A 15,218-nucleotide genomic window follows, 5' to 3' on the forward strand; every position below is an offset into this window, starting at 1 on the left:
GCCAGAGTGTATTTGGGGTATTTTGCAGTGGACCTTCATTTTAAATAAAATTGTCATTTTCCACTTTGGAATCCTAGAAGTTGCATGGGAAATTAACTTGCAAATTCTTCTATACGTTCTTAGTATACCTTGAAGATATTTTGCAGGTGACATCTACATTTGGATAGGGAAGAAAAAAATTACTTAATGTTCTGTTTTCTTTGAAGGGTTACAACTAAGCAGTGTAACTGAGGTATACAGTTTTTCTTTTAGTGTTCTTGATTTTGTTTTGCTTTTTATAGCATCAGACCACTGAGGAGTAACGTGAGCTACAAAACTTCTGGCTTTAAATATGCAAATTTACATGATTAGCTAGTTATTGTAAACAATGATTTATTTATTTTTAGACTCTCCTGAAATACTGAGAATCTGTTGTTCAATTGATCATTTATTTGTCTTGAAAGGAAGTCACTGCTCACTTTATCTTCCAGGCTGAGCAAGCTGTATTTGGGAATAAAGAAATGTGGCAGCTGAGTGTTTTGCAGGCACTCCAGAAAATACCCCAGATACTTCAAAAGCAATGATCCAGGTCTGCCCAATGCCAGTCTGTGTCCTTTGGCCACATGACACATGAGTGGAAAAAAGCAGTTTTGACATGGTATGAAAAGAATTTTTCCAACTTCTTGGTGTATTTCATTTTAAGTTCCTCTAGAAGGTACTTCAGAAGCTTAAGACAACCTTTCCTGATAAATAAGAATTTATTAGGTACCTTCTACATAGTTCTAAATAAATACAGATTATTCATGAAAACAATAAAACTGTTCTTACTCAAATAACATTTTCGATAATGTTTTGAATAAAATCTGAAAATAAGCACAGCAGTAGGCTGGATAATCCTAGAACTACTGTGTATGAAGTTAAATTCTAGCAATGAAGGATTTGTACTTTAAATGACAGCTTTTGAGCGTACACAGCTTTCACTGGTAGCAGCAGTGACCCAGATATAAAGTGTTGGTCAGAAGCCTGCTCACACAGTGCAGTCTCCCAGCTGCAGATGCTACCGGTATGACATAACCTTGGAGCACTGCTTAAGATTAAAGCTGCGCTTTTGGCTTGGGTTTATGCTGAAGGAAATGCCGTGACCTTCCTGTGGCATGCCACAAGGGGAAGAGGTATGTATGTTGTGCAGCGCACTGCTAGGGAGGGGCATAGCATGTCTGATAATACTCATAAAGCAAAGACAAAGAATTATGCATTAGTTGTCTTGTGACTTTCTTGATTCAGTATAAGATGTAATTAAGTAAACTAAGAATTTGGTTTGCTGTTAAGGAGGTTCTGTACCTCATGTGGGTTTTATGCTTTCTCTTCAAAGAAATGTGGAAACCAGGTTTTATTGGAGAGAAAAATCATTTATTCATCCTGGTGTCATTCAACAGTTCTTTTCTCACCATCATTTTAGAAGTTGCCTTGGTATGAAGTGTGACTTTGCTCCCAAAGCACAGAAAAAGATGGGTTATCAGACTTCTAAGCTGATTCTTCTAAACAGGAATGAGTTTGGGAAAGATTATTTAACAAGTTTCATCTTCTTGCTTTCCAAGGTGAGTCTGGACTATAAACCTGCAATGTGATTTGTTTCCGCCTCATTGAGTAAATGCAAGTCAGACATTGTGCTGAATGCAGAACTGCTGTAGAACAGCGATGCCTAAAAGCCTTATTCTTGCTCCCTATTATGAGTAATTAGTCTTAGATCAAATTCTTAAAGTGAAACAGTGCTAGCCTGGCTCACACAGGCTTAAAGTAAAATACTCATATGAAATACCAACCTACAGCACTTCAGTCCATCAGATTCACAACATGTCTTTGAGCTGCCGTGGTTGTTCATCATGGCTTTCTCAATATGTGAGAGAGAGAGTCGCCAGGTGTTTCCTAAAGTTGAGTACAAGATTATTAAGTTGTTACACAGCAGTAAGTACCAGTGTCTGTAACTAGACAAAGACACTTTATAATTGACTTAATTTAAAATATCAACAATTTCTTTGCACTTCAATAAAACAAACAAAATACAAAAAAAAAAAAAAAATTGAAATCCAGTAACTACGATTAGTTATTTCCTCCTTAATTCCCCAGCTACTCCATGCAAAGACAATTACAATGTCATTAATATAGGACATATTTAATTGTTTGGATGCTTTAACTATATACTTAAGGATGTTTTGATTTACAGTAAAATTAAGCTTAATTCTGAACTTTTCTGCATTTGTTGAACTTGATTTGGGGAATTCCACTACTCAGAAATCTACTACCTTTGAGCATTTGTATTATTAGCTTTACTGCATAACCATTCCGGTTTTGAATACAAGAAGTTTTCACCATTATTTTTAATTCCTTTGTGCAAATAATAGGCTTGTGAGTTTGTTTCAGGTAAGGTGACTGTTGTGAAGCTTTTTTGTTTGTTTTTGATCGTGTTTCTAAAAGCAATGATTAACATAGCTCAACCCCTGTGTTTAAAACACCAGCAATCATTTTTTTTCGTCTTCCTTATGCAAGTTAGATTGTTTCCCCAGAGCCTGTTTGGTTCCCTTACTCTTTGCATTTTATTTTTTCAGGAAAAAATAGCCCAGTAGAGCAGTAATGATTTATTTGGCATTGTTAAGGTGGGCATGCTAATTAAAAAGAATACCAGATTGCCTGAACTCTTTTTGCTGAGATCACCAGTTCTCCTAATGCAATGACAAGTTGGGATGTTTCTGCAAACTAATGCAGGCTTGGTGTGACAGTGGTGAGGAGACAAAAAAAAAACAAACTTTGTAGCCATTCCAGAGTACGAGAAATAATGGATCTTGCTAGAAAAGTACACATTTACTTCCTGCAGAGGTATATAACTTGCGTATGCAGTCCTACTTACAGGGGCACTCCCTGCCTTAGAATTTATTTTTTTTATTGTCTTAAAAAGCCAAGGAGTGGGTGTTGCTGGTAACTAAAGCAGTACAGGAAAGGTTCATGTTCATGTGTCTGACTTGGTAGATTTAATATATTGTTCTTTGGAATGGTTAGTGTACAGCCTGGCAGAGCAGTTTTGTCTTTAGATTTCAGTACAGCACAAGCACTACCACAAATCCGATGTCTTTTAAAGAGGGATTTCAATTGTCTTTGATCTGGATGTATGCAAGATATAAGGTATCTGCACCTTAAAGGCAGAATACTAAACAGAATCTGAATACCCTTTTTATAGCACTTCTAAGTGATCAAGTTGTAGAGAAGATATTTTGTAACTAATTGTATTTGAGGTACCTCTTAGAACCTTTTCTTTTTTGTTTTCTTTAGCTACTAAATAAAGTGAGTTTTTTCCTGAACTCTCCCTTGACTTTTCTTCCTAGCCACTGTTCAGTTTTGAGGCCATCCTGTATGCTAGGTGGCCAGCTCTGCTGAGCTTCCAAAGTCAAGATGATGTCCACTGATATTTCTGATGCAGGATTTCTGATCAGAAGAGTTATTGCAGGACTTCCAGCCTTTTGTGTTTTTACAGTTACTTCCACATCTAGTAACAAAGAAGTTGTTTTTATATATAAACATATTACATCAATTAGAAACTTTTTAAAAAGTGCTAAGGTTTTTACCTTAAGAGGAATTTAGAATCGATCAAAAGAAATACCTGGGTTCAGTCACTGGCTCTTTATCCTACAGGATAAGGATTTTAAATAAAACATTACAAAGGCCTGTCGAGTTCTGTGAAATGAGCACTCTTCTTGAACTGCTGTTTGCTTGATTTACTACATTTACATTATTTAGAAATACAGTAATGTTTTCCAATGAACGGCTTCACTGTTGAAAACACTGAGACAAGATATTTGGCCACAATGTTTCTGAAAGCTTTGGAGAAAAAAAGCACCCTAAAAGGGGATACATTTTTTTATACAGATAAATATAAAATATTAGGTAATGTGTAAAAGAAAGTTCTTCCTTTTGCTACAAGTACAGCAAAGGGTTCTTTGTACATGGCAGATTGAAAAGGGGCAGGTCGGGTAGAAAGTACCAAGCATGCCAAGCAGCACCCTGAATATTCATTAGTTTCATATGAAAAGCGAATTGCATAGTGGAGCAATGGGTTAATCACATAATGTGATCAGCCCTGACGACTTGTGATTCTTACCACCAGAGCAAACACTGAGATGAAGAGACAGATGGGGAGGCAAGGAAATCACATTTTTATTAACAGGGCAATGCACCTGCACCATGGAGCTGGTTTTACAGCACTTCTAGGTGAAGCTTGCTCTGGGACTTACTTTTAATGGTTTTCTCATTTAATAATTTCTCTTAGTGCTTGAAGCATTTTAAGGGCTGACAATTTTCCATCTTCATCTAAAAACTTCAATAAAATGCTTTTCTTTCGGGTTTCTTTTGAATGTTAGATATTAATAGGCTCCAATGTCATCACATTCATCCAGCTGGGAGTCTTTCTCAACAGGCATTACAAGCATGATACCAAACTCATTTGGTTCAGGTATCTGCAAAGTACAAGAATACAGCAGTCAACGTATAACCAAAATTCTATCTCTTTAGGATTTTATAACAGTTGTGGTTTTATCAACGCCTGCCTTGGTGTACTTCTCACGTCCAGTGTGAAATGTGAGCTTGTTTCTGTGGATTTCTATTAGAAGATTGCTGTGCATTTGAGTGGAGAAGAGCAATTTACTGATGGCAGTTCATCTTCCAGCTTTCCAATTGCTTAATTTTTAAGAGCGTTTTAACAGCTTAAGCTGAACGCTGCATGAACACTGACCATAGTCATCCTTCTGTGCGCAGGAATCTGCTGCGAGGGAGAAAAATGATGACTATGCCTGAAGCTGGTTTAAACATCAAAAAATAAAAAAAAAAAAAAAGGCGTCTCCGTGTTTAACTTCTGTTTCAGACAGAGCTGGAACCAAAATAAAAGGTACTGCTGGTTCTCCTCCTTTCTGAAAAAAGCTATAAACGAGAACTCGGCGCGGGGCCTTCGCTGCAGCGTCCTGCGGCTGACGGGGCTCGGTGCGGTGAGGCAGCGAGCGTCTCCCGCTAATGCACGTACGCTCATCTTTCGGTATGTGAGCCATTTTATCGTAAATTGTTGTTAATTAGCGTATTCATCCTTAAAGTTTTTCCTCGTCGGGAAGGGCCAGCGTACAGCTGCACTGGAGGCGCAGCGCGAATCCGGCTGGTACCAGCCGCTCGCCGCTGCCGGGGCTCCGCCGGGCTCTGGGGCTCCGCCTGCCGCCGCGGACACCGTCCCTCTGGCCCCGGCACCGGGCCCGCCGGCGGAGGGGCGCTGCCGGCGGCACCGCCCCCACCTCGACGTGCTCGTAGTAGCTGCCGGCGCCCAGCCGCTGGATGGAGCTGAAGCCGCCGTCCCTACCCCGGGGGGCCTGGATCAGCTGCGGGACGACCTGGTTCACCAGCGCCGACGCATCGGACGCGTCCCGGCGGTCGAGGCCGAGCCGCGACAGCACCTCCCACAGGCGCGGCGGGTGGCTACCGCCCCGTCGGGCACCGCCGCTGGCCTCCGCGCCGCGGGCGCTCTGGCGGACGGTGCCCCGCTCGGCCGCCCGCCGGGCCGGCCCGCAGGCTCTCGCCGGCGGTGGGGCGCCGCGCGCCGGGGGATGGACCGGTCCCTCCGCAGCGCCCGGAGGGTCGCGGCTGTGTCCGGGCTGCGGGCAGCGCCACCCGCCTGCCCCGCTACCCTGTGCCGCCGGCGCCGTCCGTGGCCACCGCTGCCCACCCGCACCCGCAGGAGGGCGAGCGCCGCGCCGGGGCGAGGGGGTCCCGCCTCTCGCCTCAGGCCAGTTCCTCTTCCAGGCGCCGCGCCCCCGCCGAGGAAACGAAACCCCCGGCGGGCGCGCTCGCCTGCGCTGCCCGGCTGTGCCCGCTCCCGCCCCGCAGCCCGGCCGCGGGGGAACCCCGACGGCTACGGCCGGGCCGGGCCACCCCGCGGCCGCCCGCCTCCCGCCCGTCCCCTCGGAGCGGTTTCCTGCCCCCGGGCGGCCCCGCCTGCCCGCGGCGCGGGGGCACGCGAGCACTGCCGCCGCCCGGCCCCTCTCCGGCCGCTCGCAGCCGCCAGGGCGCCGGGCCGGGACCCCGCCCGCAGACGCCGCCCGCCAGGGCCGCTCCCCGCCGACGGGGGGGTGCCCGCTCGGCACGCGGCCCCGCCCGCGCGGAGGAATCCCGAGCGCCCGCTCCCCGCTTCCGGTTCCGGCCGCAGCGCGCGCCCCGGTGCCGGACGGGCCGCGGCTGCCGCCATGTTGCTGCGCAGCGGCTGGCGCCGCCTGGCGCTATCCCCGGGGCCGGGGCCGGGGCCCGGGCGCCGCCGGGCGGGCGGTGAGGTCGGGGCGGCGGCGGCGGCGGCGCGCTACGAGGTGGTGGTGATCGGCGGGGGCCATGCGGGGACGGAGGCGGCGGCGGCCGCCGCGCGCGGCGGGGCCCGCACGCTGCTGCTCACGCACAGGATCGGCACCATCGGTACCGCCGGGGGGTCGGGCCGCGCTCGGCCGCGGCGGGGGTGGGGGGGGGCCGGTACCGCGGGGAGCCGGCCCGGCCCCTTTCCCGCGGGCGCCTCGGGCCTCCCCGCTAGGCCGGGGCGGCGGCGCTGAGGGGTGTCCCCCGCAGGGGAGATGTCCTGCAACCCCTCCTTCGGCGGCATCGGGAAGGGGCACCTCGTGCGGGAGGTGGACGCCCTGGACGGGCTGTGCGGCCGGGTCTGCGACCGCTCCGGGGTGCACTACAAGGTGCTGAACCGCTGCAAGGGCCCGGCCGTGTGGGGCCTCCGCGCTCAGATCGACCGGGGCCGCTACAAGGAGGCCATGCAGGTGAGAGCGGGCGGGACCGGGCGGGCAGAGCCCTTAGCCGTGGCTTTGCGCAGCGAGCGGGCGCGGCTGCGGCAGCGGGAGGCGGCGGCCCCGGGTCCTCGGGCTCCCCGGACCCGCTGAGGCACCGGGGCTGGCGGGCGGCGGCCTGGGAGCGGCTGCGCTGCTGAGGGCGGCCCCGAGGTTGCCCTGTTTACCTTAACCGTGCACGGGAGCTTTCTGTATGTACCGCCTGGTGAAGACGGCAGGTACTGTTAAATGGGAGCGGGAAAGGCAGGAGCGATTTTTTTGGAGTGTGTTTGTGGGCTGGAGTATTAGAATGAATTACTCATTCTAAATCTGAAGTACTAGGGTGAACTACAGAGAATGATGGGGAGGAGCAATTTATTTTTTAATATTTTCCTACCAAACCTAGATACCATTCTCTTTGGTGCTTTAATGCAGTGTAGAGCTCAGCACAGTTTAAAATTCGTCTAACATTTTATATACAGGTCAGGCTTTGTGACCAAATGGTTTCTTTTGAGCTTAAACTCTCTCTGTGTACGGGAAGTTCTACTGGTTAGATCAGGATAGTACAGTAACTGAGTGTCTGCCAAGTGACCTGGTAAGAACGGAAAAGGGAAGAGGGTGATAGGTGTTTCGGAAATCGGCTGGGTTTGGGACTGCCCAAATGTCTCATAACGTCCTAAATTCTTGCAGTAACTCCTTTCATGACAGAAAGAAATCCTCAACACACCACTGCTGACGGTTCACGAGGCATCTGTGGAGGATCTTCTATTGGCAGAGCCAGAACCAGACCATCCTGGGAAATGCCAAGTCACAGGAGTCCTTCTGGGTACGTGCTAGTAACTCAGTAAGCGCCTTCAGTTACTCTGAGAGCAGCCCTTCGGGGGTAATCGTTTCTGATTCATCAGTGGGAAAGTTCAATTGGCTGGTAGAGGTGATTTAGGCCAAGTGCGAACTAAACTAGGTTATTAAATGTAATGCGATGAAAAGCATACCTAGATTGATGGGATGTTCGGAGGTTACATAAGTTTAGTTTTCTTCAGGCCAGTGATGCTCAATTCCATGCTGTGTTTTGAGATTTTATTTGTAAATGGCATATGCTGCCAACGACGTTATGGGGTAGTGGTATCCTATGACTAGCAGACTCGTGCTTTATTACCCCTTGCTGTTCTAGTAAACAAGCTTTCCAAAATAACGGCCTGCGTAGGAGTTTTTCCCAGGAGTGGGTTTTCTGTGTTAGGGGTAATGTGCTTAGGAGTAAAAAGAATATAGGAATAACCACATGCTGCTTATTGCAATTATTACTGTTAATGCTTTTATTATTGAAATGCTGATTTTATTAAATAATAAAAGATGGATGAATTCTCAGTGAACAGTTCGTCTAGTTTTTGACAGAAACACCAGAATACCAGGGCTTTGTTGATACTAAAATATGTGCATCTCTGAAAACTTGCTGTTTCAGGGGATGGGAGCACAATACATGCTGGGAGTATTGTCCTGACCACTGGTACATTTCTGAGGGGTATGGTCCTCATTGGACTGGAGATGCATCCAGCTGGACGGCTAGGGGACCAGCCAGCCATCGGGCTGGCTCAGACTCTGGAGAAGCTGGGATTTGCAATGGGCAGGCTGAAGACTGGGACGCCACCCCGACTTGCCAAAGATACGATTGACTTCCGTGGTCTGGAGGAACGTGTAGCTGACAATCCTCCGGTGCCATTCAGCTTCCTCAGTGAGGCTGTGTGGATCAAGGTGAGATGGCGCACAGCAAATGCACAGAGAGCCAGGCAGGGGGTGCTACGGGGAATGTCATACTCGGAATCAGCCAGGGAGTTGATGGCTGGGAAAGGGAGCTGGGTGGTATTCCTACTGGAGGTGTTAGGTTTCTGAGAACTCTCAGTGCACAAGAAGAAGAAACTGTTTGTTTTCTTTTGAAAGCAAGTACCTTTTTCCTCTCACTTCTCAACTCGAGAACCAAAATTGCTTTACTTTTAGAATCAGAATTGTGTGCAATATGGTACTGTTAGTATTCTTCATGTGCTGGTTACATGGGTGGTTTACAAAACACTTCGAGTATTAGACCTCTGTTCTGGAGATTTATGATGTCTTTCTTGTTACCCCGGCTCTGGAGTAAGATGAAAATGTTGAAATTAGAGATCAGTAATAGTGTTGACTAGGAAAGAGAAAGGATAGAGCGAACCACAGAGCTCACAGATAGCATGTAACTTAAAAAGCAGAAGAAACTCAGTTTTCCAAAGAAAATCCTGGGAAATGGATGACATTCTTACATAATGTAGTTAAACAGCAAACACGGAATAAATTATCAGGAATTAATTTTCCGCAGCGTGTGCAGGAATTGCAATAGTCTATTATAATCAGGGTGGAGGCAAAAGTAGTATGACTTGAAGTCATTGGTGTGTGAGGGAGAGGTTTTAAGGAGTAGTTGAGGTGCAACATTATTACTATTTTGAATGTGAGTCTATTGACTCTCAGAAAAATCAGTGAAATACTTTACCTGGTGGGGTTTTTTTCGCAGACCTTGGATTTGCCATGTTAGTGCAGGGTTTTGAGAGATTTTTTTTTTTTTCCTTCACCAATCGCTTTAACTGGCTGTTAGCTGTAGGGTCGGCACTTGCTCCTCTTACTTCAGAGCTTTGCATTCCTGCAGTTAACTGGAATGCTGTGATACAATGTGTTGCTTTAATAGGAATATCCATCCTGTAATTAGGAATACAATGTATAGAATAGAACTTGAATTCTGGGCTCCCAAGTTCAGTTCTGTTCTTGGTTTGCTTTTGGGCATGTTGCTCAAGCTCTCGGTTGCTCACGTCTGTCTGTACAGTAGGTATGGCAGCACTACCCATCTCTCCAGGAAGCAAGAGCCAACTGTCATGGAAAAGTCCTTGGAGAGCCTCGGAGTTGTTTAGTGAGGGTACACTGTTGTGACTGGATTAACTTAAAGTGAGCTTTGGCCTCTTTCAGCCAGAAGATCAGCTGTCATGTTACCTGACTCGCACTACCCTGAAAGCCCAGCAGATTATCCATGATAACCTCCACCTGAACAACCATATAAGGGAGACAACAAGGGGGCCGCGGTAAGTATGTGGCTTTATGCAAGGCTGTCAACGGCGTGAGTGGACAGTCTGTCTGAAACTGGGGGTCTCTCTTGCTTTGCTACTGGAAAGTTACTTTTTCTCCATGCCAGGTGATGCTATTTGCTGTTGCAGGTACTGTCCCTCTCTTGAGTCAAAGGTTCTGCGCTTCCCAAACCGAGAACATCAGGTGTGGCTGGAGCCCGAAGGCTTGGACTCCAATGTCATTTACCCGCAAGGCATATCAATGACGCTGCCACCTGAGCTCCAGGAGCAGGTGGTCAAATCCATCCCAGGCTTGGAAAACGCCAAGATACTACAGCCAGGTGAGGGGGGTGAATAGTTTAAAATCTCTTTGTCATAATGGTTACCATTTAATAAAAAACCAGATTTTGTTTAAAGCAAAACAAAGGAAATACGAAACAAAGTTTGTTCTTGAATGCAGGGATTGTTCCTCAGTTGGTTTTAAATCGTAAATAAAAGCTGATAACCTAAGTTGTTCTGCCCCACTGATTGCCTTTGCTGATAAATAGGGACCTTCAAAATTCCTCCCATAAGATCTGTCTTGTTGTTTGTCATAGGCTATGGGGTGCAGTATGATTTTTTAGATCCTCGTCAGCTGACTCCTTCTCTTGAGTCTCGTCTTGTTCAGCGCCTCTTCTTTGCAGGCCAGATAAATGGCACTACAGGCTATGAAGAAGCTGCAGCTCAGGTGGGTGAATCTGATCATGTGTACTCAGCGCTCAGAAAGGGATATTGCCCTGCCATTTGTCTTCGATACAGTCTTGCTAGGCCTGTCTTGTGCTGATGAGGTGTTCCTAAATTTGTTCCTCACTCTGATTCCAGACTTGGCCAGATATTTTTGCTTGTAGCACCTATGGCTGCTGTTACTGAGACTGCAGTAATAAAAGTAATTGGAAGTACTGTCAAATGTTTCAGCATGGAGACTGTCGACGGGTATAATTGAAAAATGTGGGAATTGTCTCTAGTCATGTCAGCAGGGGCCAAGAAGCTCCTCAGACACTCACAGTATCACAAGAAACTGCTTAGATTACTAGCGCAGACTATAGCGTTTTCCAGAGTACAGCTTGACACGAGTCTCTGGAAGTAGATGTGCTGATATTTTAGCCACAAAGAAACCGATAAATATTTTTTTGTTTGTTTTCTGTCTGCCTAGGGTGTGATTGCTGGGATCAATGCTTGCCTACGGGTTCATGGCAAGCCCCCTTTCGTTGTCAGTCGCACCGAAGGCTACATTGGTGTCCTGATCGATGACCTTACCAGTCTGGGCACCAGTGAGCCGTACCGGATGTTCACCAGCCGTGTGGAGTTCCGCATGTCCCTCCGGCCTGACAATGCCGATGCCAGGCTCACCCACAGAGGTATTTTATTGTGGTGGCGCTTGCAGTGAGCAGCCCTGCCTGGCTGTAGACCGTTGTGTTGTATGCCATCTGTCTCTGCAGGTTTTGAAGAAGCTAGGTGTGTGTCACAGCAGCGATATGAGCAAGCAGTTAAGATGAGAGCTGCTTTAGAGGATGGAATTGCGACACTAAAATCCCTTCAGTTCAGCATATCCAAATGGTCCCAGTTAATACCAGAAGTTCCCATCAGTAGAGGTCGAAGGTCACCTGTCAGGTAAAGGTTAAGAGCTGAAGCTTTCTGGTCTGACTTATGCTTGCTTTAGCACTTCTGGCTAGTGATTTCACAGCATTTGTCCGTTTGACTCCCTTTGTCCGTTTGACTCCCTTTGTCCGTTTGACTCCCTTTGTCCGTTTGACTCCCTTTGTCCGTTTGACTCCCTTTGTCCGTTTGACTCCCTTTGTCCGTTTGACTCCCTTTGTCCGTTTGACTCCCTTTGTCCAAGATTTCCAGCTTTATCGCCTTTAGGGGAGAGACGTGTAGTGTTTGCCTATAGAATAAGCGTGATGTTGTTTTTTTTACTACACCACGTTTCCTCATGATGGCATAAGCTACCAAAACAAGGGGGTACTCTACTGGGCCACTCATTTCTTGCTGTCCTTATTGAGAGTGTCACCAAGTGGTGATGATTTTGCAGCGGGTTGATGCTTCGCTGGAAGCTTGGTAAAGCAGCCGTTGATTTAAGGCTAGTGTCACATGGTAGCTGTTCTTGTACGCAAAGGCCATTGCTTCCCTGACTCATCCTTTATCTTTCCTTTTCTGTTGTTTTAAATGAGTGACAAGACCTGGCTGTCTCTGTGTGGAAGGTACCCCTTGGTGCCCTTACCTTGTCCCTTCTATCTTGCTGTTCATTTTTCATTAAGAGCCCCTCTTCAGGAGTTTAACAGCTCTTCAGCATACTGAGAGGAGGAGGTACAGAGGTAAACTTGGCTCTGCAGTTTTTCTGGCTTATGTTGAAATCTTCGCAAGTTTGAACTGGGAATAGCTGTAAATCTGCCTTATGCAAGTGACTCCTTCCTACCATAAAAATCTACTCTTGTTCTCCACAGTGCTTTTGAAGTCCTTCAGTGTCCGGAGGCCAACATGGAAGTTCTGGCAAGGGCTGTCCCAGAGCCCCTGGGAAAGCTTGCTCAATGGAGAGAACTCTCAGAGAGATTGAAAATAGAAGGTAGAGTACAAGACTTACAGTCTCTTAGTGGGATCTGTGCACGTTTTGTTCAGCAAGGGGAGAGCCAGTCTGTTCATCCCAGTGTGTTTCATGTTGCTGCTTAGTGAAATGAAGCACTATGATGAGAGCATGTACCTTCTGCCATAGGCCACAGCCCTATGCAGGCACCTGTGTTTGACTTTGCGGTGTGAGATCAATTATTTGTGTTCGCTCCTGGGTTTTTTCTCCTTACTGCTCTGTCAGATAGACCATCCTTTCCTAGGATGAGAGGAAAAGCTGACCCATGTTACCTTAATTCCTGTAACAAATAGAGCACGACTTCTTCCAGAGTAGTGATGTGAACTAGGCTTTTTAGTCTGTGAGGCTGGAAACTTCCTTAGAAGCTTTTGACTGTCTCGGTGGAATTGCTCATTCTTCGTCCTGCATTCCTGCAAGTGACCCGTTTCACATGAACATGTATTTCTGGTCTTCCTGTTTCTCTAATCTTCCATCACAGCTGCTTATGAGTGGTGTGTACTCAATCAACAGCAGGAAATAGAAGAAGTGCGTCGTGATGAAGCCCTCCAACTGCCGGAGGACATAGATTACTTCGCCGTCGATGCGTCGCTGTCAGCAGAGGTGCGGGAGAAACTGGACTCTAACCGTCCCCGGACGGTAAGATACTGGGACTCAGCAAGGTTGAGCAGCAATGAAATCCCTTCTCTGTCTTCCAAACGGACATGGGGGGTGAGAAGAATCAGAGAAGGGAATACCCACAGGTTTTGATCTCATTTCTCACTAGCTCCAGTGTGTAGGTTTGTTCCAGGCTAACTTGTTCCTGTTTCCACATACAGATCGGCGCAGTCAGCCGCATCCCTGGAATTACACCAGCTGCTATCGTCAACCTGCTAAGATTTGTGAAAACCCATCACCAGAAGACAGAGAAGCGAAAAGTTTTACCTCAGACTGGCCAGTATTTACCAGGGGAAACGCACTCAGAGAAAGCAACTTCCTAAAAACACATTTCAGCAGAGTTTTCTGAAAAGGAGCCAGAGTACCTGTGTTAAAACACCTTCGTAGGGAAGCGTACCCCTCCTGCCAGGGTACGTGGCAAGATCACCTGTGCTTCCGAGCCTCTTCAGAGAGAAAGCCTGCGCTGGCTGGATCCAAAGCAGTTCTGGTTGTGTTCTGTGACAGTGTCATTGAGTAGAACAGAGGCAATGAATGTGCAAACCTGAAGTAAATGCTCAGGAACGTAAACACAGCCTGTGATTTTGCCTATCCAAATGAAAAGACGGGGGCATCACTTTTAAAATTCCACTCATTCGGAAGATGTCAGATAGTCAAAATGTGTTCTGAAGCATCTTGGAAAGGACAGCGTTTTGCTCTTCTGAAATGAGTAAGGAATGTTACCATGCTGAAACCACAGCAGCGCCAGAGGATTTGAGCTGGAAAGTGTGTTCCACTGACTTGAGTATTTGTGTTCGTCACTGTGCAGCAGCTACACGCAGTCTGAAGTTTCAGTGTGCTCTCAGCCAGTAGGAGACACTTAGCTATGAAAGTGTGTACCACAGATATTGCAACTTGCATAAGAGACTGACTGAATGTAAACACCGTATCCTGGGGTTTTTTTTTCCTCCTTTAAAATAAATACAGCTTATCTTGAAACTTGCTGAAGATCTTGGTTGTCACTTAGCTTTCGCTAGAGCCTTGGCAGTTCACTGGGTCACATTTCAGGCAGGTAAGGTGGAGCTGGTGAAGGCAACTGTAGTGAGACTCGCTGCCTCGGCCGGGGTGCTGAGGAAGGTGGGAGACGTTGGAACCTGTCCCAGGAGCCTGAGATCCGGGCAGTGTGGTGACCAACAGGCTGACGTGCTGGGGGCCAGGGGAGCAGGACCAGGGGCTTCTCGTCAGCACCGGTCCTGCAACTGACAGTAACATACCTTGCATCTGAATGAGATAAGGCTTTGGGCAGTCGGTTTCTCGTGTGCCATCAAGAAACACTAAATTCAAGCTGTGCATCTACTGAATCCTTGCCTTACAGGCAGCAGTATCTGACGCTAGTCTCATTTTGAACATCCTCTGAACTGACTGGGCAGATGTGCTTGGGAACAAGTTTTGCTGCAGTTAAATCATAGAATCACAGAATCATTTGGTTTGGAAAAGACCCTTAAGATCACTGAGTCCAAAAGTAAACCGTAAATACGTCTCTCTATATGCATCTGTCATTTTGAAATTCAGATCCTGGACTTCTCTGTCTCGTTTACTCTGGGTGAATGGTTCTCTTCCTGTCCAGAGAAAGGAGTCAGAGCAAATCCTTTTTGTCAGTAAGAGACCCTTGTCGTGCAGCAGGATGGGCAGAGCTTACAGCTTGCCTTTGGGCATCATCTGTCTGCCTGAAAGCATCTCTGGGTGGTGAGCTTTTGGCTTGTACAGAACAGCTTCCAACACAATTCCACCACGTCCCTGCGCAGCCTGTTCCAGTGCTTGACTACCCTTCCGGCAAGGAAATTTTTCCTGATACCAAATCTAAACCTCCTCTGGTGTAACTCGAGGCCATTTCCTCTTGTCCTGTTGCTCCTTACTTGGGTGGAGAGACTGACACCCACCTGCCTGCAGCCTCCTTTCAGGTACTTGGAGAGTGGTAAGATCTCCCCTGAGCCTCCTTTTCTCCAGGCTGAAGCAGAATGGCTCAGAAAAGCTCAAGTGTATCTGCCCCTTCATGTCTGTGGCCTATTTTCC

At 47.3% G+C, this 15,218-nt stretch overlaps 1 protein-coding gene across 1 annotated transcript; it reads left to right on the top strand.

Moving 5' to 3' along the window:
* Positions 1-4,858: 4,858 nt before the first annotated feature.
* On the top strand, positions 4,859-14,148 carry MTO1 (mitochondrial tRNA translation optimization 1). Its single transcript, XM_055809437.1, has 12 exons — positions 4,859-6,468; positions 6,616-6,815; positions 7,530-7,647; positions 8,281-8,570; positions 9,801-9,913; positions 10,046-10,236; positions 10,492-10,622; positions 11,088-11,292; positions 11,374-11,545; positions 12,379-12,497; positions 12,994-13,151; positions 13,331-14,148. Exons 1-12 carry the CDS (start codon positions 5,613-5,615, stop codon positions 13,490-13,492), a joined length of 2,715 nt encoding a protein of 904 aa, XP_055665412.1. The 5' UTR covers positions 4,859-5,612; the 3' UTR covers positions 13,493-14,148.
* Positions 14,149-15,218: the final 1,070 nt, after the last annotated feature.

Source organism: Falco peregrinus, chromosome 7, assembly GCF_023634155.1.
Source record: "Falco peregrinus isolate bFalPer1 chromosome 7, bFalPer1.pri, whole genome shotgun sequence".
Classification (NCBI taxonomy): domain Eukaryota; kingdom Metazoa; phylum Chordata; class Aves; order Falconiformes; family Falconidae; genus Falco; species Falco peregrinus.

Bases quoted from the DNA above. Each gene is read 5' to 3' on its own strand.
- MTO1 (XM_055809437.1), top strand. From the start codon at position 5,613: ATGGACCGGTCCCTCCGCAGCGCCCGGAGGGTCGCGGCTGTGTCCGGG. The intron at 6,816-7,529 runs GTGAGAGCGGGC...CTTTCATGACAG, and splicing joins GCTACAAGGAGGCCATGCAG to AAAGAAATCCTCAACACACC. The intron at 11,293-11,373 runs GTATTTTATTGT...CTGTCTCTGCAG, and splicing joins TGCCAGGCTCACCCACAGAG to GTTTTGAAGAAGCTAGGTGT.